At 44.3% G+C, this 24672-nt stretch overlaps 1 protein-coding gene and 1 long non-coding RNA gene across 3 annotated transcripts in view; both read right to left on the minus strand.

The window, feature by feature from the left end:
• PPARG-TSEN2 overlaps positions 1-24672 on the minus strand; it is a 214416-nt gene that overhangs the window by 100466 nt on the left and 89278 nt on the right. For both annotated transcript variants that reach the window (NR_003096.1, NR_003097.1), the window contains 2 exon segments: positions 9458-9908; positions 21141-21340. This is a non-coding gene — a long non-coding RNA (PPARG-TSEN2).
• The window catches only part of PPARG (peroxisome proliferator activated receptor gamma), a 65233-nt gene that overhangs the window by 8452 nt on the left and 32109 nt on the right, over positions 1-24672 (minus strand). The window contains 2 exon segments of the mRNA NM_181024.2: positions 9458-9908; positions 21141-21340. Of these exon segments, the coding sequence (NP_851367.1) occupies positions 9458-9908; positions 21141-21340 (651 nt within the window).

A 24672-nucleotide genomic window follows, 5' to 3' on the forward strand; every position in this document is an offset into this window, starting at 1 on the left:
TCTTTTTCTAACTCCTTTCACAGGGTGTTTGGGTCCCTTTGTTCTGGACATTCAAGGTCAATCAAGTGAAACTCAGCCTTGGGGTTTGCTCCCCTTCTCTGAGTCTGGACCAGGGAAGCTACTGACTCCCTTCAAGCCCAGGGATGCAGGTCAATTTCTGCCCCTTCTGTGTCCCACCCCAGCTCCAACCAGGAAGCAGGGGCAGAGGAACCAGGCTGGAGTGCAAAGATGGAGAATGGTTTCTTCTTCTCCATCAAGCCTGACACATTCACGCTCCAAATCAAGTGACTCTTCCTTGCTTCCTCAACCTCTAGAAGTGCTAAGAGCAAACCAAAGGGAGTCAACAAAATAGAAGGTGGCCAAGAATTAGCTCTCTGCACCTCTCCCCTCCTCCCCCACATTGTCCTTGCCAACATCTTTGAAAAGAACCTGTGATCTCAAAACAGGTGTGACCTCCAACTGCTAAGTATGATCTCTCACCATATAATGTCCCCCCAGACTTCACAGCATTCTGCAACCTCCCCCCCACACCCCCTGTTGCCACACACACATAGTCCTGCTTGGTCCGTACCTCCTTCAGGGGCCAGCAGGGCCCAGAGTTCTCCCCTCACCCATTCTCCCCAGTATCTTTCTCCCTTGGGGTTTTGTTCTCAATCCACAGCTAATCCCCTTAAAATAATAGCTGATAAAGAGATTAGCTGATATCTGCCTAGGAGTATTTATATGGTACTAAGGGATTTTAAGAAGGACTATTAGTAAAATTTCAAGCGATCTGACTGGCAGGATCACATGGAGCTACTTTATATTATATCGCATAAGGGAAGAGGGAAAAGGAGCATTTATGTGTGCCAACCATGTCCCAGGCATCATGCCAGAGGCTTCACATAATGTTATTTATTTAGGGAACTGATAAGGAATTTGAGGCCCGGTAGGTAAATGTGTGCAATCACACATTTAGTAAATGGTAGAGTGAGGGGGTTTGGGGAGTCCACAGCCTCCCGCCGCCCCTCCCGCCTCTCCTGGTCCACGGATGGAGGGGTGGCGGGTGGGACCCCAGGCAGCCTCTCTCCCCTCGCCACCTGTGCTGGCCTCTGGAGCCGGTACCGGCTTCACTCTTTCTCACTCGAAGAGGATCTGTCTGAGTGTCGTGGCTAGCTTGTGCCAGCCTGGAAGGCTGCCTGGGGTCACCCAGAGTTTAACCACACATTGTGAGAACCCCAAATGATAAAGTGCTCCCCAAAGTGGCCCACTGACTGGCTGGCTGAGCCTCTTCCAAGATGTCGGTGCGGGGACAGGAATGACTCAGCAGTTTGGCTTTCAAGCCCATGTCTGTCTCTGAGGTCAAGTGCCATGACGAATGATCCCAGCCTATGGGGCCTGGGGTTGGGAGGGGATTTTATTTCTGAAGCAGTCACAGATAAAGATGCTTCAGGGTTCTACTACAAATGACAAAAGCCTCTGTGTGTGAGTGTGTGTGTGTGTGAGAGTGTATGTGTGTGAGAGTGTGTGAGTGTGTGTGTGTGTGAGTGTGTGTGTGAGTGTGTGTGGTTTAAGTTCCTCAGATGATTCTAGTATGTTCTTCTCCCTGCCCACCCCAACCCCGAGGTCTCTGGTTTTCAGAATTTGGGTGCCAGTTGAGAACTTGTATAAATATACCTCCCTCTGTCGAAACCAAGCCCTCTATGGGACATTTCTAGATAACCCACACTGAGTCATCATTCAAAGCCATCTCGGCCACCTGACAGGGTCTGCCTGCTGGTCACGGCAGCACAATGGGGAGACCAGAATACCAGGAGAAGGGAGCAGTGTCACACGCTATGTGGACGCAGGGCAGGTGCCCAGTCGATATTTTCCAATTAATAAATGAAAGCAATTACTCTCTGACACAACCGTGGCCCAGATGGGGAATATGAATCATGTAATCAACACTCGTCCACTGTCCAGCTCAAGGTTCAGTCACATGAGAAATCAGATGTCTGTGTTTCTTCTCAACATTACAGAGAACAGTTAGAAAAAAACAACTTTTACCCTTAGGTACCAGCCTGTCTCGTATGGATAAAGCAGATGAATATTTAACTGTCACAGCAGAATGGAAGAAATCTGCCCTACTGTTCTTCACAGTATTCATAATATCTCAGTTTTAAAATATTTTTGGTTTTGTCTCCTCCCAGTTAACTAGTAAGGACGATGCCAGCAGACAAAGAAGGCATGGGGACCATTGGATTGTGGAGAATTAGGGTCCCCCCCCACCCCCCGAGCTGGGGTTTCGTCACTCAGGCACCTGCCCTCTGGTCTTAGATTTTAGAAGAGAGGGGGGCTGTCCATTCTAACTTGCAGAAACCACAGTTCTGCTGTTAAAATGAAAGGATTAGACACGAGCTGTCAATATCCACAAGGTTCTGGAGGGCTGTTAGGGGTATGGAGGAGAGCCGACACTCACAAGCCCAGAGGACCTCCCACCCTGGACCCGTGGGTCTGTGGTCCTCCGGAGAGGGGTGCTCGCTATACAAGGAATGGGAAGAGTAGACATCTGGATGGTCAGGAAGACATTAAGTTACTGACGGGTATTTTAAGTTTTACATTTCTCTCACAAACTTCCTTGCAACCACTCCTCTCTATCAGAGCCTGCTCTAAGATGCTATCTGACCACACTGGGACGTATTTACTTGGGTACTTCAAGTTTATGGTCAGTTTTTGCAGGGAGCTCTGCGAACGGGGGTGCTGTGCTGCCTGAACAAACGGGGTAAACACGGGGTCCACTCCTTCCCAGAGCAGTCCTCAAACCTGGGACATAATTTTGTGAGGCAGTTGGGAACAAACGGTGTCTGGACAAGGGCTCTGGATAGTAGGAAGTGATGTTTGGAACTGTACCTGGAAATTCTTGATTGAAATACTTGAAGGTAACAGGGAAATGGTAATTTCTGCCAAAGAACTCCAAGACCAAGGTAAGGACCTGGGCTGGTCCCACGTCTCAGCACACAAGGCAGTGCAGCTGGGCATCTGCTGGAAGGTCAGGGTGGGCCTGCCCTTGGCCTCACTGATGAGGAGCTCTGTGACCGCGGGGCAAATTGCTTAATCTAAAGCAATTCTAAACTTCTGTTTTCTCCGTCTGTAAGATGGGGATAAGTGAGAGATTTTTCTAGAATTGCGGGGAAAATTAAAGATTCAGGATGTAGGTCAAGTGCTTACCATCTATTCTGGCTCACAGTGAACTGGTCAATAGATGGCAGCTCTTTTTATTAGTAATATTTGATCACTGTTCACTCAATAAGCATTTATTAAGTACTTATTCTGGGCTGGGTTCTGTGCTCTGATTCTAATTCCAACAAACGAAAACGTAGATATGGTATCTACGGGATGTCTCTGGCGGTCCAGCGGTTAAGACTCTGCTCTTTCAATGTAGGGGGGCGTGGTTTTGATCCCTGGTTGGGGAACTAGGATCCTGCATGCCCCGAGGTGCAGCCATAAATAAATAATTATTTTTAAAGTATCTATCTATACACATGTAAGTCATGACCAAGGCTAGAAACAGCTCTAGTGTACTGACCTGAGTGGCCAGGTGTCACAGAATATCAATTCTTCCTTCACCTACAGATGTACAGCTATGCAGAATTCTCCCTAGTAGCCTGTGCTCTCTGCCCACTCTGTAGGAGAAAAGCACATATTCACTCCAAGAGCAGCTGTCCAAAACTGCTTCATGGAGAAAGAACATGACTGGAATGGCTGGAAACAGGAGGAGCCGCTATATAGGAGGTTTGCATAACCGAGCCAGACCCAAGAGGGTAAATGGGGAGGCCGGGTGACTTGCCATCTGTGGCTCCTGCACCAATATTTACAGCTTCTCTGTCATTAGGATGGTGATGACAATCTGCCTCGAGAAATATATTGTAAAATCCAGTGAATTTCCTCCCCCATATCGTGGAAGTTTGGGAAGAACTGTGATGGATTCCAAACTGTTTTGAATTAACGGAAAGAGCTTTTGCCTGTTGCCGAGTTCCAGCTGGAACCCTCCTATGCTTTTTCTCCACCAAACAGCAAACGCCCGAGGGGGGCAAAGTGTCCAGTGGAGTGCCCTGGGGCTTGTCAGCTTTACTGAGCTTTCCACTTGGCCTTGGCTGCTGGTAGGTTTTGGGGAGTTTGCTGGTGTGGCTGGCATGATGCTGTGGCGCCAGCTGCAAACATGCCCTTGCTGGAGGCAGTTTTATTACTCTTGACGCCACCCATCCAGGCAGTGAGACGAGAGGGAGCAAGGGCCTCTTGCTCCTTCTCTTCCCTTAATATGACTCCCGAGGAAACCTTGCTTCTGGACTCTGTGCGCAGGGCTCCAGAACAGTGATGGGAACACAGGTTGGGGCCACTGACCCCATGAGGGAGTTGACCACATCTGCCAGTCAAGTGGCAGAAGGAACTCGGAGAGGTGACAGTTAGGATACCTGGGTTTCCCTTCTAGTTTCACTGCTCACGAGTTGTCAGTTCTTAGACACAACCCTTTCATCTCTGACTCTCTCTTCTCTCTCTACGGAATAAGAATAAAGATACAGAACTGTCGGGACCTAGTGAGAGAAAGTAAGGGACAAAGTGCTGTCCTTTGGCTCGGGGAATGTGGTTCTTTTTAGTCTCATTCTTCTTGCTTGAAGCTCGAAGGAGAAGGAGGGAGAGAGGAGGAAATTCTGAGAAGAACTAGGTCATCTCTCTCAGCGAGCTTGGTCTGAGAGGTTCATACATAGTACAGATGCTGAACACCGGGCCAATCTAAGTACCAAATCTAACGGCATCAGCAGCTTCTAGGGTTGAAGCCGAGTGACCGTGATCTTTACTACTGCAACTCCAGTTTCCCCAGCGAATACTTAGTTGGGTCAAAATCAGGTACTTTCATCCAAAAACCCCCTTTGGGTCCTCTGGGGAATCCCCCACCTTTTACCTCCCCAATTCCTCACCACCCTACTCTTACATAATACCCATCTCCCCTTCAGTCTAGGGTCATAACCTTGACCGGGACGAAGCTCTTCTGTGAGTGACTCTTAAGGCCAGCTTAGAAGGAGGTCACCAGGTTCCCTGCCCATAACACTCCTCTCTCAAGTCCCTGAAGCTATCTGCAGACTTCAGAACAAACCATAGAGGAGAAAATAACTCCTCTTGTTAAGAACAGGTAGGATCAGAAATTTGTCAAAGCCTCTTTGCTTACATGAACATTTTCCCTTGGAAAACCCACGATGGGAACTGAGAAATTATATGTTGTACAAGAAATTACATGCTGTACTCAAACAACCCACTGTCTGGGACGGTGGTTCCACCATCTACAGATGACCAGGAAGCTCATCTCATTGGGATCCAGTATTTGGATCCAGAAAGACCAGAGCAGCTCTTTCTCCAGCCTCTACCCACCAGCTTCTCTGACTAAAAGAGGGAATCAAGTTCCTGGGTGCTGAGCAAACATTCTTACCTAGTGCCCAGAGGCTGGTTTCATCGACAAAGTCAAACTTGGCTCAGGGAAGAGAAGGATTTCCCTTTTGCGATATGGGAACTTGCCAGTGGGCCAATGGTATGTTTTTCTTTTTTTTAAAGGAAGTCTCAAATGATTTACAGGGTTTTCTTCTCATTATAACTACATATATATGATTTTAAGATTCTATGACTGGCAGCTACTTTCAGATTTCTTTTCATTATTGTGAGGATCCAATGAACTCTGGAAACTGGCTACTGTGAAGACAATCTGGGGAACGCTCAAAGGAACTCGTTTATACAGCACCGACATTTAAATGATACCATTTTTAATTTTCTTAACTGAAAGCCAAAGTCTGCAGTATCTATTAAAACAAGTTATTCTCAGAGCTATTTTTGACCAATTCATACACATTTTAAAGGCCTAACTGAATAAATGATTTTAAAAATAATCTAGTTTGTGTGTCATGCGGAGTATATGGCATTTTTCTAGATGAAATTATACTGTCCTCTCACGTGCCCATAAAACAACATTGCTCAGGTTCAAAAAGCCCTGAATTACCATGATTATTTCTTGCCTAAACCTTTCCTGGATAGAAACCAAGCATGTTGGAATGGCTTATTTCAAGTGCCTGCCTTAATATCTGTGGTAGGAATGAATATAAACCAGCACAAACTTTATGGAAAAACAATCTGGCAACAATGAAACAAAAGATTTAAAAATGTTCATGGCCATCTACTCAGCAATTCTACTTCTTGTAATTTATAGAGTGAGAAAATAATCTGAAATGTTAACAGAAATTTACACGTAAGAAGAATCATTGCAGTAGAATTTAGAACATGTTTTCCATAATTTTCTATAACATAAATCAGCCATAATTGTTCTTATAATATAAAGCAACCTATACATAAGTAGCGGAGAAGGCAATGGCACCCCACTCCAGTACTCTTGCCTGGAGAATCCCAGGGACAGGGGAGCCTGGTGGGCTGCCGTCTATGGGGTCGCACAGAGTCGGACACAACTGAAGTGACTTAGCATAGCATAGCATACATAAGTAGGGAGATAATTTAGCATGTAATGTTCTTTTATGAAATGAAATATGTTACAGTCACTAAAAATGATAGCATACATTAGAGAAATGCAAATCAAAACCACAATGAGGTACTACCTCAGAGTAGTCAGAATGGCCATCACCAAAAATCTACAAGTAACAAATACTGAAGAGGGTGCAGAGAACAGGGAGCCCTCCTGCACTGTTGGTGAGATTGTAAGTTGGTGCAGCCGCTATGGAAAATAGTATGGGTTCCTCAAAAAACTAAAAATAGAGTTGCCACATGATTCAGCAATCCCACTCCTGGGCACATATCCAGATAAAACTCTAATTCAAAAAGATACGTGCACCCCTATGCTCACAGCACCACTATTCACAACAGCCAAGGCTTGGAAGCGACCTAACCGTCCAATCGGCAGATGGGCGGATAGAGAAGCTGCGGTTCATACTTACCATGGCATTATTAGTCACAAAAAAGAGGGAAACAACGCCATTTGCGGCAACACCACTACAACTAGAGATCACATACTAAGTGAAGAGAATCAGGAGGACGAATACCGTATGATGTCACTTACACGTGAAATCTAAAATACGACACAAATGAAACTGTCTGTGAAACAGAGAGAGACTCACAGATATAGATAATAGACTTGGGGTTGCCAAGATAGGCAGGAGATGGGGGAGGGATGGAGCGGGAGGCTGGAGTTGGCAGACCTAAGGAATGGACAGACAGCAGGTCCTACTCTGTAGCACAGGGCACCGTGGTCAGTATCCTGTGGCAAATCATGATGCAGAAGAGTAAAAAAGGAATAAATACACACACACACACGCAGCTGAATCATTTCGCTATACAGCAGAAATGAACACGACGTTGTAAGTCAGCTATACTTCAAATAAAACAAATTTTAAACGGCAGCATACATATATGCCAGCACAGGCACAGAAACGTTTTGGTAGGAGAAACAGACCTTTGTTAATCCTATTTTATTTTGAGGATATGGAGCTTTACTTTTCACTTACACCTTTCTTTGAATCAAAAAATGACCATATATTACTCTTATTTTTAAAATTAAGAAAAATATTAAGAGTGTTAATGACATGAGAAATGATTAGGTGAAAAAAGTAATATAAAGATGGTATGTGCTCAGTTGTTACCATGTCCTACTCTCTGTGACCTGATGGATTGTAGCCACTAGGCTCCTCTGTCTGTGGGGTTCTCCAGGCAAGAATACTGGAGTGGGGTGCCATTTCCTACCCCAGCGGCTCTTTCCCACCCAGGGACTGAACCTGTGCCTCCTGCACTGCAGGCAGATTCTTTACCACTGAGCTACTGGGGAAGCCCACAAACATGGTATATATAGTATAATTAGGAAAAATCTTAGAAATAGATCACATGTTAATAATTATATTTCTATATTTCAGTAAAGATAAAATGGGCCTTAAAATATTAGCTAAACTATACCAACTTGTTTTCTAACCTGGTTGTTCAAAATTGAATCTTTTTCTCCCGATGGACCTAACATAAACTGGAATCTCATTCTTTGTTGAATGAATCACAGAGATTCAAGGGTCAACTGAAGAAGTAAGTATCAAAACACGTCGGATAGCATAGTTCTGCTATTATTAAGCATAACACGACAAAGGGCTTGTGGTGTCAGAGTTAATCTGCACTGTGCTGTTATCTGTTTGCACCCTGGTCATGAAAAGTGGGCTGCCGGTGTAGACCGTGGAGCCACCTAGATGACCTCGGTTCATCATCCTGACTCCATCTTTGCTGTCTGGGAGATTCTGGCCAAGTTACTGAACCTTTCAGGGCTTTGGTTTCCTCATTTAATACTCTCATTGGGGTTGTGAGAATTAAATGAATGTGTGTGAAGTGGTTAGAAAACTTCCTGCACACAGTAAGTACTCGCTACTTGCTCTTCTCGTTACTGATACACCGCGCATCTGATTTCAGAAGCACTCTGCTGTCGACTAACTGGACCACAAAAGACTACAGAGTGGGCCTTGCTCTTTGCAACATGCTGTCTAATCCACACAACTTACATCTAAAGGACCACTGTCCCCCCACACATCAGTTTCCATGCACAGGGAGTATTCTGCACCCACAAACAACTTCGCCCAAATTCCATCTCAGCAATGAAAACTGGTTATCTAAAGACAATTTTTATATAGAGAGATGACACTGAAACTTTCTTCTACTCAAGTTGGAAACCCATGAGGTGCCAATGAAAGTAGCATGTAGTGTAAAACCTGGCTTTCGGAGTTGGTTAATTAGATCATGCCCTTGCAAGGCCAAAAGTACAATGAATGCCTAAATAACTCAATTTACTTCTCTGCTGGGTGTTCTCTGGTTCGGACTGCATTCTTGATCACAGCCAACCACCTCACCAAGGTACTGTCAGGGGAGTCGTCAGAGGACTCCACACGGGAGAGGAGGCAGAGTCAGTAGACGTGTGCTCTTTGATCCCTGAACCTGCGAAAGCAGTTCAAAGTCACACCTCGCTGATGGTGGGGCTGGACCATAATCTAACCACACACACAGTGGTGCTTTCTCCATGCAAGTGAGCATCGTCTTAAATTACTTAAATGAGAATAGACTGGCCTTCTGGAAAGGAACAGAAAAAGACAAGGAAAAAGGAAATAAAGAGAGAAAAAAAAAGAAGAGGGCATTTGTCTTCCATGTTTGGATTTGACCAGACAAAAAATTTTTTTCAGAATAAAGGAAAAGCACCTGAGTTACCCACAGCCGTCAGAGAGGAAGTCAATTGATATTCTTTCTCAGCATGTCTCATGGGTAGCGACACTCCCAGGGCATTATCCCACTGGCACTCTCTGTGGGAAAGTGCGGTAAGTGCAGAGAGAAAAGGCGCAAAGCCTCACGCGAAGGCAAGTCGACATTCATTCAGCCATCCCAGCCCCACCCCACCCTCCTTCACGGAAAACCGCCAGCAGCAGCTTACCTCCACTGAGAATAATGACAGCTATAAATATTGCTAAGTCGCTGTCATCTAATTCCAGTGCGTTGAACTTCACAGCAAACTCGAACTTGGGCTCCATAAAGTCACCAAAGGGCTTTCGCAGGCTCTTTAGAAACTCCCTTGTCATGAATCCTTGGCCCTCGGATATGAGGACCCCATCCTTATTCATCAAGGAGGCCAGCATCGTGTAAATGATCTCGTGCACGCCGTATTTTAGGAGAGTTACTTGGTCGTTCAAGTCAAGGTTCACAAAGCCGGGGATATTCTTGGCGTACTCTGTGATCTCCTGCACGGCTTCCACGGAGCGAAACTGACACCCCTGGAAGATGCGGATGGCCACCTCTTTGCTGGGCTCCTGCAGGGGACTGATGTGCTTGAACTTGATTTTATCTTCTCCCATCATTAAGGAGTTCATGTCATAGATAACAAACGGCTGCAAAGAAAAATGGGAGAAAGTGGCTGAGTTGGAAATTTCTCATTCACGGTCAACACCATCCCAGCGTCTTCACAGACACTTGCTTTGCTAACGAACATCTTTCAAGTTGAAAACATTGAACAATGAGAAAATACTCATGTCTTGATTAATCCTCCAGGTTGTCTTCTGGAACCAAACATATTTCACCAACATTGGTGATATGATACCACGACCGGTGACTCATTAGTAGCTCCAATTCCTGTTGTTTGGAAGGTCTTTGTTGTTGATTTAAAAAATGATGCAAAAATCTACTGTTTTATTCTAGCTTTCAATGGCATACATGTTTAACCTTCTTTCAATAAAAAAATTATTTCAGCAACTCAGGGTTGAATAGACCCACTTGGACATAAAGTAATCTTGCTGTTTTAGATAAAATCCTCTCAGAGCTTAAATGAAACATAATGTATATGTAAACTATACTTAACTATAGAAAAATCAGTCTGATAGCAGACTACAAACACTGAGTCAAGAAAATGTCTGTTTCTTTCTTTCCTCTTTTTTTTTTTTTTAATGCTCTGGAAGCAATCTGTTTCAGAAGGAGCAGCTGCATAAGGCCTATGGGCAAACACTACAAAAGTGGCAAATTGAAAAAAGGTTGGAACTTATTTTTAAAAGTATCTGTCCTTAAGGGTCAAGAATCAATAAAACTCGTTTATCAGTTATTCAGGTTTGCAATAGGCTGCTAGCAAAAGCCTGTTGGGTTTGTCCACGAAATAATCTTTCTCTTTCATTTCCTTGTATAGATTTAACCAGAGGTTTGTGGTCCTTGTGAAATTCTCAAGACTACCCTGAATAAGTGACCACAATTATATATATACACACACATGTATATACCTACTGAACTCTGTGAGGAGCTACCCCTCAATTCTAGTCATGTGTTTTACTCCGAAGCAAGGAGTAAGAGTTGAGGGTATCTGGCTTCCAGCTTTGGTTCTGTGGTTAACTCTGTGACCTTAGAAAAGTCATTTATCTTTCCTAGCCCTCGAATTTCTCATCTGAAGTGGATTGCATAGATTTCCAACTCTTCTCGTGAGGATATGCTAGTTGCATTTCTTGGAAGTAGCGTCTGTGATGTGTGTGTGTGTGTGTGTGTGTATCTGTGTGAGTGTGCATGTACACATACATGTCCACTGAATATGAAGTCTCTGATGTACTAAAAATAAAGCTTCTTTTGAACAGCTTTATTGAGAGACATTGAGAATTCTCTCCTCTTTGGCAAGAGGAAGCAGACACAATGAGAGCCAGCAGTAGCCAGCTTCAAGACCCACTGGTTCAGACAGTTTAAACTATTAATCTCAACAGTAGTCTAAGATTGTTATCAAACTTTTTTGGGGGAGGGGCAAGCCACATGTCTTGCAGGATTTTAGTTCCCCGACCAGGGACCGAACCTGGGCCCAAGCAGTGAAAGCACTAACCAATGGCTCACCAGGGAATTCCCTTCACCAAACTATTAAGTCTATTCTGCACTGAAGGAAATAACACTAATCTAAGTAGATTCCCAAACTTGCCTCTTATTTCAACAACATTCGCTGGAGTTATTCCAGAAATTGCTACTTTTTTTAAACCAAAAAAATTCACTTCAATTGTACTGTTTAGCAAATACAAAACCGCAAAGTAGGACAGATGAGAGGAACCCAAGAGTAAGCTCGCCTGGTGACTCAAGTCTTCAAGTAAGCCAAGAACGAATAGTTCATACTGCTTTGAGGCATTCTGCTTTTTTCTCTACTTCAGACCTATATTATTAACAGGAGGGGAAAAAAAAAAAAAAAAAAGGACAGAGTAGATGGACAGTCTCTTCAGTTAACATGTGTTGAGTTTTTCCAGAATGCCAGATTCTGATGCTGACAAACACTAGCTTTTACAGAACCTAGGAGAAGGTGGTTTCTGATCTCAAAGAGTTTTGTGGCCCATTTTCATTTACGCTACCAAGGGGCTGGCTTTCTTTACTGCTATGAGAAATCTGAGGGCACCTGAAGAGCCCACCTGCACCTGTACAAACACAAATGACAAGGATATAAAGTCATCAGCTCTTCACGTGTGGGAGGACAGTACCTCATCTGCCCAGCTTCTGGATGACCTCAGTCCCTCAGCTTCTTGGCACAGAATGGATGCATAACATTCTCCCACCTCCATGTAAGCAATTTCTCTGGAACTATGCCCTGATAAATCATCCTGTGACTCTTCCCCCTCGACTTCCCCTGTCCCCTCATATAAAGCCCCAGGTTCCTGTTTTTGAAACTCTGTGATAGTTGCACAGAAGGCACAAAATCCTGCTACTTTTCTCTCCAAATTTAACAACAATGTGACTTGGTAACCCCTTGGCAATCGACGTTGGTCAGGATTTCCTGGCAGTAAACACTCAAGGACAGAGAAAGGAATCAGCAGCCCCCACCGTCATGCCAAACCATTCCAGCTTTTTTCTTTTTTTAAAAAAGATCCCTTCAGCATTTTCAAAATGTTGAGTTGGCAGAGGATTCTGGGTACAGACATGCAAATGAATCCCAGGTGGGTTTCTTTGTTTTTCCTCATCATAGATGATGTTGCCTTTTTTTTTTTTTTTTGCACTTTTTAAGTCTGCATAGATCCTTTCAGCTCCCGTGTGGATCTATCAAGCTGCAGGAGTGATCCAGATGTGATCTGCCCAGAGATCTGCCTTTCTTTGCCACCCATTCACCAATTATTAGACTGCAAACAGTTAACGCGCACATTTTAAAAAATCAATGAATTAATTTATTTGGCTGCACTGGGTCTTAGTTGCGGCATGCAGGATCTCGTTCCCTGACCAGGGATTGAACCCAGGCCCCCTGCATGGGGAGTGCACAGTCTTAGCCACTGGACCACCAGGGAAGTCCCAACCCACACACTTTACATTGGGATTCCTCATACAGAAACAGCAGAAGATGGTGGCCCGCCAGGTTTACAGATGGCTGAACTCTGAAAACCACGAGGGGAATTCGGCCTGTGGAGTTTATCTTGAATCAATGACTTAATATTATATTTCTGGTAAAACGTTCCACACAAAACGTCCTTCATTGCACGTTTCTGTCTTTTCTACAAAGCCTTATATGCTCTACTAGCTTGCACGGTATCGTCGCATGATCTGCCATTGTCAGAGGAACCATATCCTCTTCAGATTTGGTTTTAATGGTTTTACACTTCTAACTTGGGGCTAACAATGTATTTATCTTCAGACACTGTATCAAACGGCTAGATAAGCATCTCTTCTTAACAGGAAAGAATGCTTAACTACATCTAGGACATTATCAGGGTGAGATCCAGGCTTTGTGGGGCCTGAAATGTACATGACTGTTGAGTACATTTACAACAACTGTTGGGTTCAGTAATACAGATTATAAGAACAAATAGCTCAGGCCCTTCCCTGAGCACTGGAAGGGGCTCTATACAAGGGAAGAGGCCCTGAGGCTTCATTAGCTTCATGGTGAATCAGCCTCTGGCTGTTAGAAATGCTTGCACTTCTACAGACCACAAAAAGGTCATGATGCAATGAAGAAAATTTCACTTGAACACAATGTTTCTCCAGGGGAACATGATTTCAGTAAGAGGAAGCTAGTTTTCTTTGGAGAGACATAGCAAGTGTAATCTATGTTGATATATTTTGATTTCCATAAATGGCTCCACATATCAAAACTGGGATGGAGTTAAGGGCACTGTTTTTATAGATAATTAAAATTAGTTCTAGAACTATTGCATACCTCCTATGTATAACACAAAGATCACAGGAAAAGCTGGCTTATTAATGAAGACAAAGTAGAGTAATAAAAGTTTACTTTTTTGAATGGACAGATAGAATAATACTGTTTCTTGGCAGTCGAACATCAGCATTTTAATGTATGAGTTATTTCAGTGACTATAGATGAATGCTTTAAATTTACAGCTCCTTTTGAATAATAAAATGAGAACCTAAGAAAGACAAATGAAAAAATCAACTGAGAAAGCAGGGATTATTCTGGTGATGGGTTTCCCAGGTGGCTCAGTGCTAAGGAATCCACCTGCCAATGCAGAAGACGCAGGTTCGATCCCTGGGTCGGGAAGATCCCCTGGAGAAGAAAATGGCAACCCACTTCAGTATCCTTGCCTGGGAAATGCCAAGGACAGAGGAGCCTGGCTGGCTACAGTCTATGCGGTGGCAAAGAGTTGGACACGACTTAGCGACTAAACAACAATAGCAACAATTCTGATGATATCTCCAAGTTGGGAAACTGAAATTAGAGAAGTAGACAACTCTACACTCTCACGATCACTTGGTAACCACGTCAGAGTTAAAACTGGCCTGGAAAAATGGTGATCTTAGTTTAGACCCTGGTAGTCTTAGGTTTCTTGACAGATAACAGCAAAGCCTCAAGGAAGAAAAGTGAATTCTTAGGGCCTTGTCTTCTTCTTCTTCTCCTTCCTTTTTATACTTCTGACCTTCATCCTCTGAGGCACACATGGTTCTCCTCAATTATTAGCTCCAGTGGGTGAATGTTAATCCAGATTGCATTGGTTTGGTTTCCTCAATTTCTTCCTGGTTTCTCCTCTGTCATTCCTATTTCCCTCTTGTGGAGAACCACTGGCTGTAGAGAACTAACAGGTAGGTCTTCAGGAATAATCTGCAGCATCATTCTTTGACTAGGAATGAATAAACTGAAGCTAAGAGACTTTCTAAAGTCAAACAGCTATTTATAGCAAAGCCTAAACCAGATCCCCTCACTCATGACTAATTCTTTTCTCTTTCTGCTACTTTCTACATGACTTCTCCATTTTTGCTTTTTTAACATAAAATGACAGTTCTGGGAGGAACTGGGGCTTCTAAACTCATCTATGCTGGGGTCTTGGCACAGGGCCTTTGAACTCTTACTTCCTAGAGATGCCATTTAAGTGCTAAAGACTGAGGGCAAGAGGAGGGGGTGACAGAGGCTGAGATGATTGGATGACATCACTGACTCAATGGACATGAGTCTAAGCAAACTCTGGGAGATGGTGAAGGACAGGGAAGCCTGGCGGGCTATAGTCCATGGGGACTTAGCAACTGAACAACAACTTGGGATCGAAGTTACGTTTGAAAGTCTTGCCAGTGTATCTCATTTTCCTGCCATCATTTAAAGATTTAACACAAAAACTTAATAGGAGGAATTGTTCACAGTTTAATGACCCAGCACATACACTCATCTCTTAAAGAAACATCTATGGCTGACCAAAATGTCACTCAGCTGGCAAACAAGCATACTGACCAACTAGGTCTAATTACTAAAGATGAAAAAAAATAAAATAAAAATGCTTTTCTTGGAGATCCAATCAGTCCATTCTGAAGGAGATCAGCCCTGGGATTTCTTCGGAAGGAATGATGCTAAAACTGAAACTCCAGTCTTTGGCCACCTCATGTGAAGAGTTGACTCATTGGAAAAGACTGTGATGCTGGGAGGGATTGGGGGCAGGAGGAGAAGGGGATGACAGAGGATGAGATGGCTGGATGGCATCACTGACTCGATGGACGTGAGTCTCAGTGAACTCCAGGAGTTGGTGATGGACAGGGAGGCCTGGCATGCTGCAATTCCATGGGGTCACAAAGAGTCGGACACGACTGAGCGACTGATCTGATCTGATCTGATATAGAACATTATCTTCTAAATTTATCGTCTAAAAGAAGGCCATTTGTTCAGATCTGTTATATCTTCAGTGATTCCTGACAGTACTGGAAATAAACTTATTTTTTAAATGTGACTCTATAGATTAATGATTCCAGGAGCCAAATTCCTTCAATAGTGATCAAAACAAAACAGAACTACCATTCTGCTCCTTATTTATACTGCAGTTCCCCAGGCTCTTTTCCTCTGAGGGTCTGTCTGTCTGGTGTCTTCCTTCTCAGGGGAGCAAATTCTAGCTCACTCAGGGAAAGGGGGAGAGAGACCACACTTTGTTTATCTGGTAAGCATAGGATTTAAAAGGACAGATATCTTTCCAATAGTTTGAGTTACTATATTTGACAGCCCTTGTAAATTTTAGGATGCAAACATTTAAATGGATACAGAACTGTTTTCACAAAAGTTTATATTTCCATACTGGTTTTACTATTCCTTGGTCTACTATTTCACACACTGTTTAGAAGAACCATTTTTATGATGGCACCAGTTTGCTCCTGCAATTATAAAAACAGTGACTCCACATATATGCATTATAAGCAGTGCGATGCTTCGGGACCCAAAGTCCAATACAGTATAAATAACAAGCTTTATTCCTTATTTGCAGACAGAGTGCAGCCAGGAGGGCCTCACCATCCCTCAGATATGGAGTGAAAAGCTGGCAGACACACCAAGGGTTTTTCTATTTATTGTTTTATGACAAACCATGGCACTGGAAATGGTTTTTTGAAAACCACTCTCTGTTTATTTTCATCAACAAACATGGGATCATGTGACAACCATACACCCAGTGTGATCATCACAGCAGGGTAACAGTCAAACACTGGGAACTTCCAAAGTCCATTCAGTTCTCAGGTTGCCTTCAGGAGACACAGCACCCTGGTTCTAGCATATTCGTGGTTTTAAGAGTTCTGTAGACCCCCTCTCAAAGAAGGGGTCTGGGCGGGAACAAGCCATTGACAGGAAACAGACCATGGGGAGAGTCAGTTCCATTTCTATCTGAGGGTGGCTCAAAGGTCCAGTGCTCCTAAAGTTTCTTCTCTGATGTCCCACATCCTGTGATTCCAATTCCCCATCTTCCCCTAAACCCAGAGCCTAAAGTTCCCAAATATTATTCTTTGAGGAAGGACAATGAAAGTGGGACCATTATATTCTAAAGGTATGACGTCTAAATTTAAAAGATAGGAGGGGAGCCCCTCGTGGCCCACTGGTTAAGAATCCATCTTGCAAAGCTGGCGACATGGGTTCGAGCCCTGTCAAGGGACTAAGATCCCACATGCCACGGGATAACTAAGCCCACATGCCACAGAATGTGCGCTGCAAGGAAAGATCTCTTGTGTTGCAACAAAGACCCAATGCAGCCAAATGAATAAATATTTCTTTAAAAAGGAGCATTTAATTGATCTGCTCATTTACTTGTTCTGCACAGTGCCAATGGCACCAGGGAATAAGAGACAGAGGAGAGCTGAGTGGGGAAGGGAGAAGCTCTGGTTTACCTGGAGGCAAATGCTGGAGCTGGGCCTGAAAGACTAGCAGGCACTTCACCAATGAGACAGAACAGGCAATGGTTAAATGGAGCAGGAAGATAAATTTAAAGAAAGACCTCTTCAGTAAAGCCATTTCCTTTCCCAAAGGTTCTGGGTAACTGGTTATCCACTATGCTGAGCAGCCTTCCCCCGGCTTGGCAGAACCCACCCTAATGACAACAGTTCCAGTGGGGTGTGCAGTGAGGCCCAAATCGCTTTCCTGCACCAGCCATGGCCCCTTTTCCAGGTCCCCCCATCCTCTCAAGAGTCCGCACTTCTGCAAAACTTTTCCTATCAATGCAAATCTTCACTTTCAAAAGTCCTGGCCAAGAAGAGATAACATAACAGCCCTGAGATAGATGCTATCAAATGAATAACATGACCATGTAAGATAAAGAACAAATCTCTAGTCTCATTGGAAATCACATTCTGATTTTATTTTTTCCCTTTCCCATATTCCTCTCTGCACTATTTCTTTCCACTAGTGCTTAATTTGATTTTGCAAGATAAGGAGAAAAGAGAGAGCCAAACAATTCAATTTCAGTTTTGTGTAATCAGAGGGTGGATTATTCTAATTTGGCCCAGTCTCTCTTTCCTTCCCAGACCCTAACAAGAGGCAATTCTGCCTCCATCCAGATTTTTAATGATGTCCAGGTTGGTGAGCAAATCTTGGGCTAAAGGCCTTCTGATTAAAGTCCAGAATTTCAAAGGCCATAGGCAGCAGCTTTTAATTCAATTAAGCAAACACGTTTTGAGTAACCATTATAGACAAAGCACAGCCTTAGTTACTATAGGGGGAAGCCGATAATTAAGCATTTTATGGCACTTTCCCTTAAAACAGCTTAATACCTATTTACCCCATAAAAGTTTGGGGCTTCACTGCCCCCCCCCGCCCCCCTCCCCCCCCCCCGCCGCCATGAAATCCCCTGGAGAAGGGAATGGAAACCCACTCCAGTATTCTTCCCTGGAGAATCGTATGGACAGAGGAGCCTGGCAGGCTACAGTCCATGGGGTCATAAAGAGTCAGACACAACTGAGATACTAATATTAACATCCCATAAAGAGCCTTGGTTCCCTGGTGGCTCAAATGGTAAAGAATCTGCCTGCAATGCAGGAAACTCAGTTCAATCCCTGGGTCGGGAAGATGCCCTGGAGAAGGGAATGGCAACCCACTCCAGTATTCTTGCCTGGAGAATTGCATGGACAGAGGAGCCTGGCGGGCTACAGTCCATGGAGTCGTAGAGTCAGACAGGACTGAGCAACTAACACACAAAGAGCCTACAATTACCTTCATTTTTAGAGCCAAAGACTCAATTGCGGTGAGCTTTGAAAGTGATTTATGGTGAACTGGGCTCTGGACCTCTCACAGTTAACATACAGTATGCTGGCCACTGGAAGTGTAAATTTAAAATCTTGACTACTGGAGAAAAAAAAAAATTTTTTTTTTTAATGCTTTCCTCTTATCTTTCAGGTACTATTAAATTAATAGGACTTCCAGGGTGGATTGCAGGTCTGGATGGGGAGATAAAGAGAAGGTGAGAAAGTAGTTTCTGGAAACTGAACGGCCCGAGGCAAACTGTGGAGTAAACAGTGTGCTCTGGGCTCTCCCTGGTCACCAAGCCTCTCCCAGCTCAGGGTCTCCTGCTGGGCTCCTTGTCACACATGGGCCTCTCAGAGAACTGGCACAAGCTGCCTTCCACTGTTAACTCTATTTAGCCAGGCTGCTCTGATTTTCTTGTTTCTCTAACCTTTAAATGAACACAGTTTACCTTCCACAGTAAAATCAGCTAGGCCGGGGCCATTCGTTTCTGTTTGGCTGTGCCCTCATTTTTTCATTTAAAGAATACATAGACTCCACTTTTTGTTGTTTACTCACTAAGTCGTGTCTGACACTTTTGACACCCCCATGGACTGTAGTCCACCAGGCTCCTCTGTCCACGGGATTCTCCGGGCAAGAATATTAGAGTGGTCTCTGCTGTTTCCTCCTCCAGGGGATTTTCCCGACGCATGGATTGAATCCAGGTCTCCTGCGTTGGCAGGTGGATTCTTAATCACGGAGCCACCAGGGAAGCCCTAGACTCAGCTTTATCATGACGTACAACCTGTTGCCTGCCCTATGGAAGACAGTAGCTCCTCGCTAGAATTCGAGAAGAACGAAACAATACAAGGAAGATTTCCTGACTGTGAAGGTATTGGGGCAGCAGAACAAGGTGGGAAACTCCTGCTGTTCTAAACATTCATAAAAATAAACCATCACTGAGAATGTTTTCCCAAGGTGAAAATTCTTGGGAATTTCACACACAGTGTCTCTGTCAACGGGGCCATTGCTGGCCAATGGGCAGGACTGGCTTCTGGGAGGAGGACAAAAGAGGATAATACAAAAGAGGATAATAACAGCAGCTGCAAGGTAGTGTGGGTCTTGAACATACTGAATGTGCAAGACTTTTAAAAACCTGTAAGCAGCTGGATAGAGGTATAATACTGTTAGGGCACCAGTGATCTCTCTGGCAGTCAAGAAACCCACTGCCCTTGTTGATAGTTGGCTTTTTACACAGCCAACTGCGTAACAAGTTTTCCTTTTCTATTAGCTGATTTTACTCTTACGGTATAGCTAAAATAAAAAAAAAATAATGTCTTGAGATAGTCATCAAAATACAGTAACGGGTGATAAAACTTTCCCCCAAATAAAATTAAGTGGGGAAAGAGTTAAGCATTTCTGTTCATTTGTTCAGTAATTGCACACCTCTCCTGCAGGTGTTCATCTGAAAATAAATGACAGCATGAAAAGGCTTTCAAGGGTTGGGACAGTGTCTTCAGAATGTCCTGTGGTTCTTACTACCCTAGGAACCTACTTCATTGTACTCAAAACCCGACCCTGCCTGTGAAAACTGCAGTTCAGAGATGGGATCCAGGTCACAGTTGAAGGTGATGGCAGAACTGGGGACAGAGTTCAGGCACAGTTATAGTTTGTTTCAACATAATTCCCATGTGCTTTCTCAGCTTGTTATCAGGGAAGAATTCTACCTCTTGGAAAACGGACTCAACCACCATTATCACCCACTCTGGGTTTCCTGAACAGGTCATCAATGTGCCTGCTGATGTTTGAGAATCCCCCGTAGTAGCCCAGGCTGCTCAGAGCCTCTGAGAAGATAAAACTCATACACACAACACGAGGACAGGGCTCCCAGCTCCCTGGGAATAATAATCAAGACAGCCCTACAAGGAAAGAAAGGTGGTGTGATATCCGAAATATATTTTTATGCCCCACAGAGAACTTCTGAGAGGTACTTGAGTAGTTCTGCACGATACAATCATGGGATCGACCACCTTTTCCAAACCTAGGTCAGGCCCTTCCCAGAGAAAAACAGGGCTGCCTGAAGGCGTACAAATGTGGCCAGTGACTTTGATGCCAAGAAAAGAAAAGATATGGATCCTGAAAGAGCGTGGTGGCATGAGGGAAGCCTGAGTTCATTTGTTCAAGTTAAGATGAACTCCTGCAGAGTTGGACAGTGCTTAGCAACTAAACCACCACCAAGATGACCTGTACCTTTCTAGTCTCAAAACCTTTATTAGGAGAGCTTGAAGGAGTTTTTCCCTATTTAAAATAATGTTTACTTACTGTATCTGAAAACACTCTCTCTCCTCTATTTTAGACTCAGCCTGTGGTAGGTACCAGCCAACCACAGAATGGTACTCTGTGTGTGTGTGTGTGTGTGTGTGTGTGTGTGTGTGCAACACACATGCATGGGTGCTTAGTTGCTCAGTCGTGTCCGACTCTTGGCAACCCTACAGACTGTAGCCCGCCAGGCTACTCTCTTCATGGGATTTCCCAGGCAAGAATATTGGAGTGGGTTGCCATCCCCTTCTCCAGGGGATCTTCCCAATCCAGGGATTGAACTGAGTTCTCCTGCATGGCAGGCAGATTCTTTACCACATCTGTGCATCACATGGTAAGTCATTTACTCAAAGGGAAAACAACAACAAAACCCGGCCACCCCAAATGAAGACAGTAGAAGAGAACTAACTGATTTGTCTGTCGTCTTTCCCGTCAAGATCGCCCTCGCCTTTGCTTTGGTCAGCGGGAAGGACTTTATGTACGAGTCATACAAATGCTTTGCCAGGGCCCGGAGGTCAGCAGACTCTGGGTTCAGTTGGTCGATATCGCTGGAGATCTCCGCTAACAGCTTCTCCTTCTCGGCCTGTGGCATGCGCCCAAACCTGATGGCTACAGAAGAGAAAGGGCAGGATGAATGAGTGCATTCCTGTATAGACATACATATATTCCTGTGTGTATATATATACACACACACACACATCACAACTTCTTTACCCTTTCATCCGTCAGTGGATACTTCGGCAGTTTCCATGTCTTAGCTATTATAAATCATGCTGCAATGAACATGGTAGGGGTGGCAAGTGAATTAGGTTGCCTTATTAAAGATTAAAGATCTTATTAAAAATATTTTTGTCCTTTAACATCTAAGGGGTGAATTCGCAGTCATATCAGGCTTTTGACAATGAGTACGGCTTCGTCTCATGGTCAGTTTTTCCACTTTTAACATGTTTATTTTGCAACAGCTGTAGCCTGTAAACAAGACTTGTATGAAAAATAATACTATTGCTTTTCATATGACTGTTGCCAATAAGTTATGTTTTTCCACCTCTCTTTCTTGAGGGAAAAAATATGCGCATTTGGAGGTTTTGCAGGACTTGGCAATCATTTTATTTTCTGGCTCCTCTACAGTAAAACAAGGGGCAGTCTTATCACCGTGATTAAGTAATTTTTAAGTTGGGGGTAACGTTTTTCAAACTATTTGGAGAGGACATTTAAACATTGTCCAGGTTTCTCTCCAAAGTCAAGATGAGCAAGATACTACAGCCTCATCTTCTGACTCTGAAGTCTTATGTGACATCGTTCAATTCATTTACTGAACACCCGTTTGATGGAAGATACTGGCTCAACAAACTGGACTAGGGGACACAAGGATGAAAAGGATGTGTACAGTAGATCCAAAACATAAAAGAGAGCCTACATATGCATGGGTTATTCTCTCCCTCTCCTGTACTGCTTTCTACAAGCTCCTTCCTTTCCATCTAAGCAGGGTTTAAGGTTCTGACCCCAGAACAATCCACCCCATGCTCTTTCCTCCACCATTGAACTTACTGAAAGAGCTATTGTCCCTCACTGTCTTACTCTTTACCTCCCAACCCACTGCCACTGCTTCTTGGCCTTTTGGCTAGGATCAAGTGTAGTAAGGGGGCTTCCCTGGTGGCTCAGTGGTGAAGAACTCGCCTGCCAATGCAGGAGAAGCAAGAGATGCAGGTTCAATCCCTAGGTCGGGAAGATCCCCTGGAGGAGGAAATGGCAACCCACTCCAGTATTCCTGCCTAGAGAATCTCATGGATGGAGAAGTCTGGCAGGCTACAGTTCACTGGGTCACAAAGAGTAGGACATGACTGAGTGACTGATCGAACAGCACCACTGCAATCTAGCTTTTCCTCATTTAAATTCACCAAAACTTTGCTCTCACAAAGGCCCCTACAGCTCCTCTAACGGTCACATCTAGGGGCCTGTTCTAAGTGCTCGTTCTGCTTGAGCTCCCCGGCTTCCTCCCAGCCCTTCACATTGCTGACCTTCTGCACCCTCTAATTTCAAAAGTTTCTCACACTGGTCTCTGCCTTTCTGGCTCCCCATATCTTTCTGTCTGCTATTTTCCAGAACTCCGTGACAGCCCCTCTTCCTTCATTTACATTCTATTGTTCCTAGTTCAAGTTTTCTCTCTAATGCAGAAAATGTGCTAAAGACTCCTGCCCTTTCTTCCCTGAGATTTGTATCCTTATTTCTCACTTCTTCCTGTGTCCCTTTGCCTGTGGACGCTGGATATTCTATAAGCACCTCAAGTCAGTGGCTCAGTCGTGTTTCTCTGTGACCCCACGGACTGTAACTCACCAAGGCTCCTCTGTCCACAGGGTTTCCCAGGCAAGAGTACTGGAGCAGGGTGCCATTCCCTTCTCCAGGGGAATCTTCCCAACTCCAGGATCAAACCTGGGTCTCCTGTAGGCAGATTCTTAACCATCTGAGCCATGATTTAACGAAACAGAAAATCAAACTTTTTATTTCCCCTTCAAATTGTCTCCTCTTCCTGTTTTCCTTTCTTGATTAACTCACTCTGTCACCCAAACTAAGCACCTCGAATAATCTCTGACAACCTCTCTCCCCTTGGACATGTGCATTCATTGGTCATGGCTGTGATGTTTCTTTCAATGCCGCCGCCTCTCGCCATGCCCAATCTCTGAGTTCACAGTATTGCACTGGCCTCCTGATGGATTTCCCTGACTTTTCCCTCTCTAACTTCTCCTTTTTTACTGTTTTCAATAGTTTGGTTTTTGGCAGTACAGGTCTGTTTGCTTCCTTGCTTTCTGAGAATGTGGTGCTTACAGGAGAGGTTAAGAAGCTCACAGAAGAGAAAGAATGGGGAATCAGAAACCGGATGGCAGAGAAGGTGTTTGAGTTGGGCCTTCAACACTAGGTAGGATTTTGACAGGGAAGGAAGGGCACAGGAAGCAGAGCGCCAGAGGTGTTCTATCACCGGGTAATTTGCAGCAACAGCCAAGAATACAGCTTGTCTGAAATGTAAGTGGAAAAAGCAGCAGTGGGAGAGGGAGGTGGAGGCTGGACTGTGGGCAGTAATGAACGCCTTGAAGGTGTGGGTACCACAGCCTCTGCCTTAGGACTTTTCACTCTGTTATATCTTCTGAAAGTTATTTGAATTTGGGGAGATTTCCCCCATACCACAAAGAAGACTGCAGAAACAAAAAGTAACATGTTGCAGTTTAAAGTCATTTGCCATTCGGGTTTTTCTTTTTTGCAACATACACTGGTGCTTCTGTTTGCCGGAAAGAAGAGAACTACCTTAAGATGGGAAGAGCCACAGAAACTTGTGAAACCATTTTTCTAGAATTGAACAAGCTGCTAAGAAGGTATTTTGGGAGAAGGCAATGGCACCCCATTCCAGTACTCTTGCCTGGAAACTCCCATGGATGGAGGAGCCTGGTAGGCTGCAATCCATGGGGTCACTAAGAGTCGGATACGACTGAGCTACTTCACTTTCACTTTTCGCTTTCATGCATTGGAGAAGGAAATGGCAACCCACTCCAGTGTTCTTGCCTGGAGAATCCCAGGGACGGGGGAGCCTGGTGGGCTGCTGTCTATGGGGTCACACAGAGTCGGACCCGACTGAAGTGACTTAGCAGCAAGAAGGTATTTTGAAAGTTGTCAGCTTTTTTTTTTTTAATAAAAGAAAAAAGGCATCATTTATATACTACAACATCCTAATCAGTAAAGCGAGTGAAAGTGTAAGTGTTAGTTGCTCAGTTGTGTCTGACTCTGCAAACCCCATGGACTGTAGCTCACCAGGCAGAGCCAGTAGCCATTCCCTTCTCCAGGGGATCTTCCCGACTCAGGGACTGACCCGGGTCTCCCGCATTGCAGGCAGATTCTTTACCGTCTAAGCCAAAGATGCTTAATTCTGTAAAGCTAAGGTTTCACTAACTTTT

This window comes from Bos taurus, chromosome 22 (genome assembly GCF_002263795.3).
Source record: "Bos taurus isolate L1 Dominette 01449 registration number 42190680 breed Hereford chromosome 22, ARS-UCD2.0, whole genome shotgun sequence".
NCBI classification, from domain to species: Eukaryota; Metazoa; Chordata; class Mammalia; order Artiodactyla; family Bovidae; genus Bos; species Bos taurus.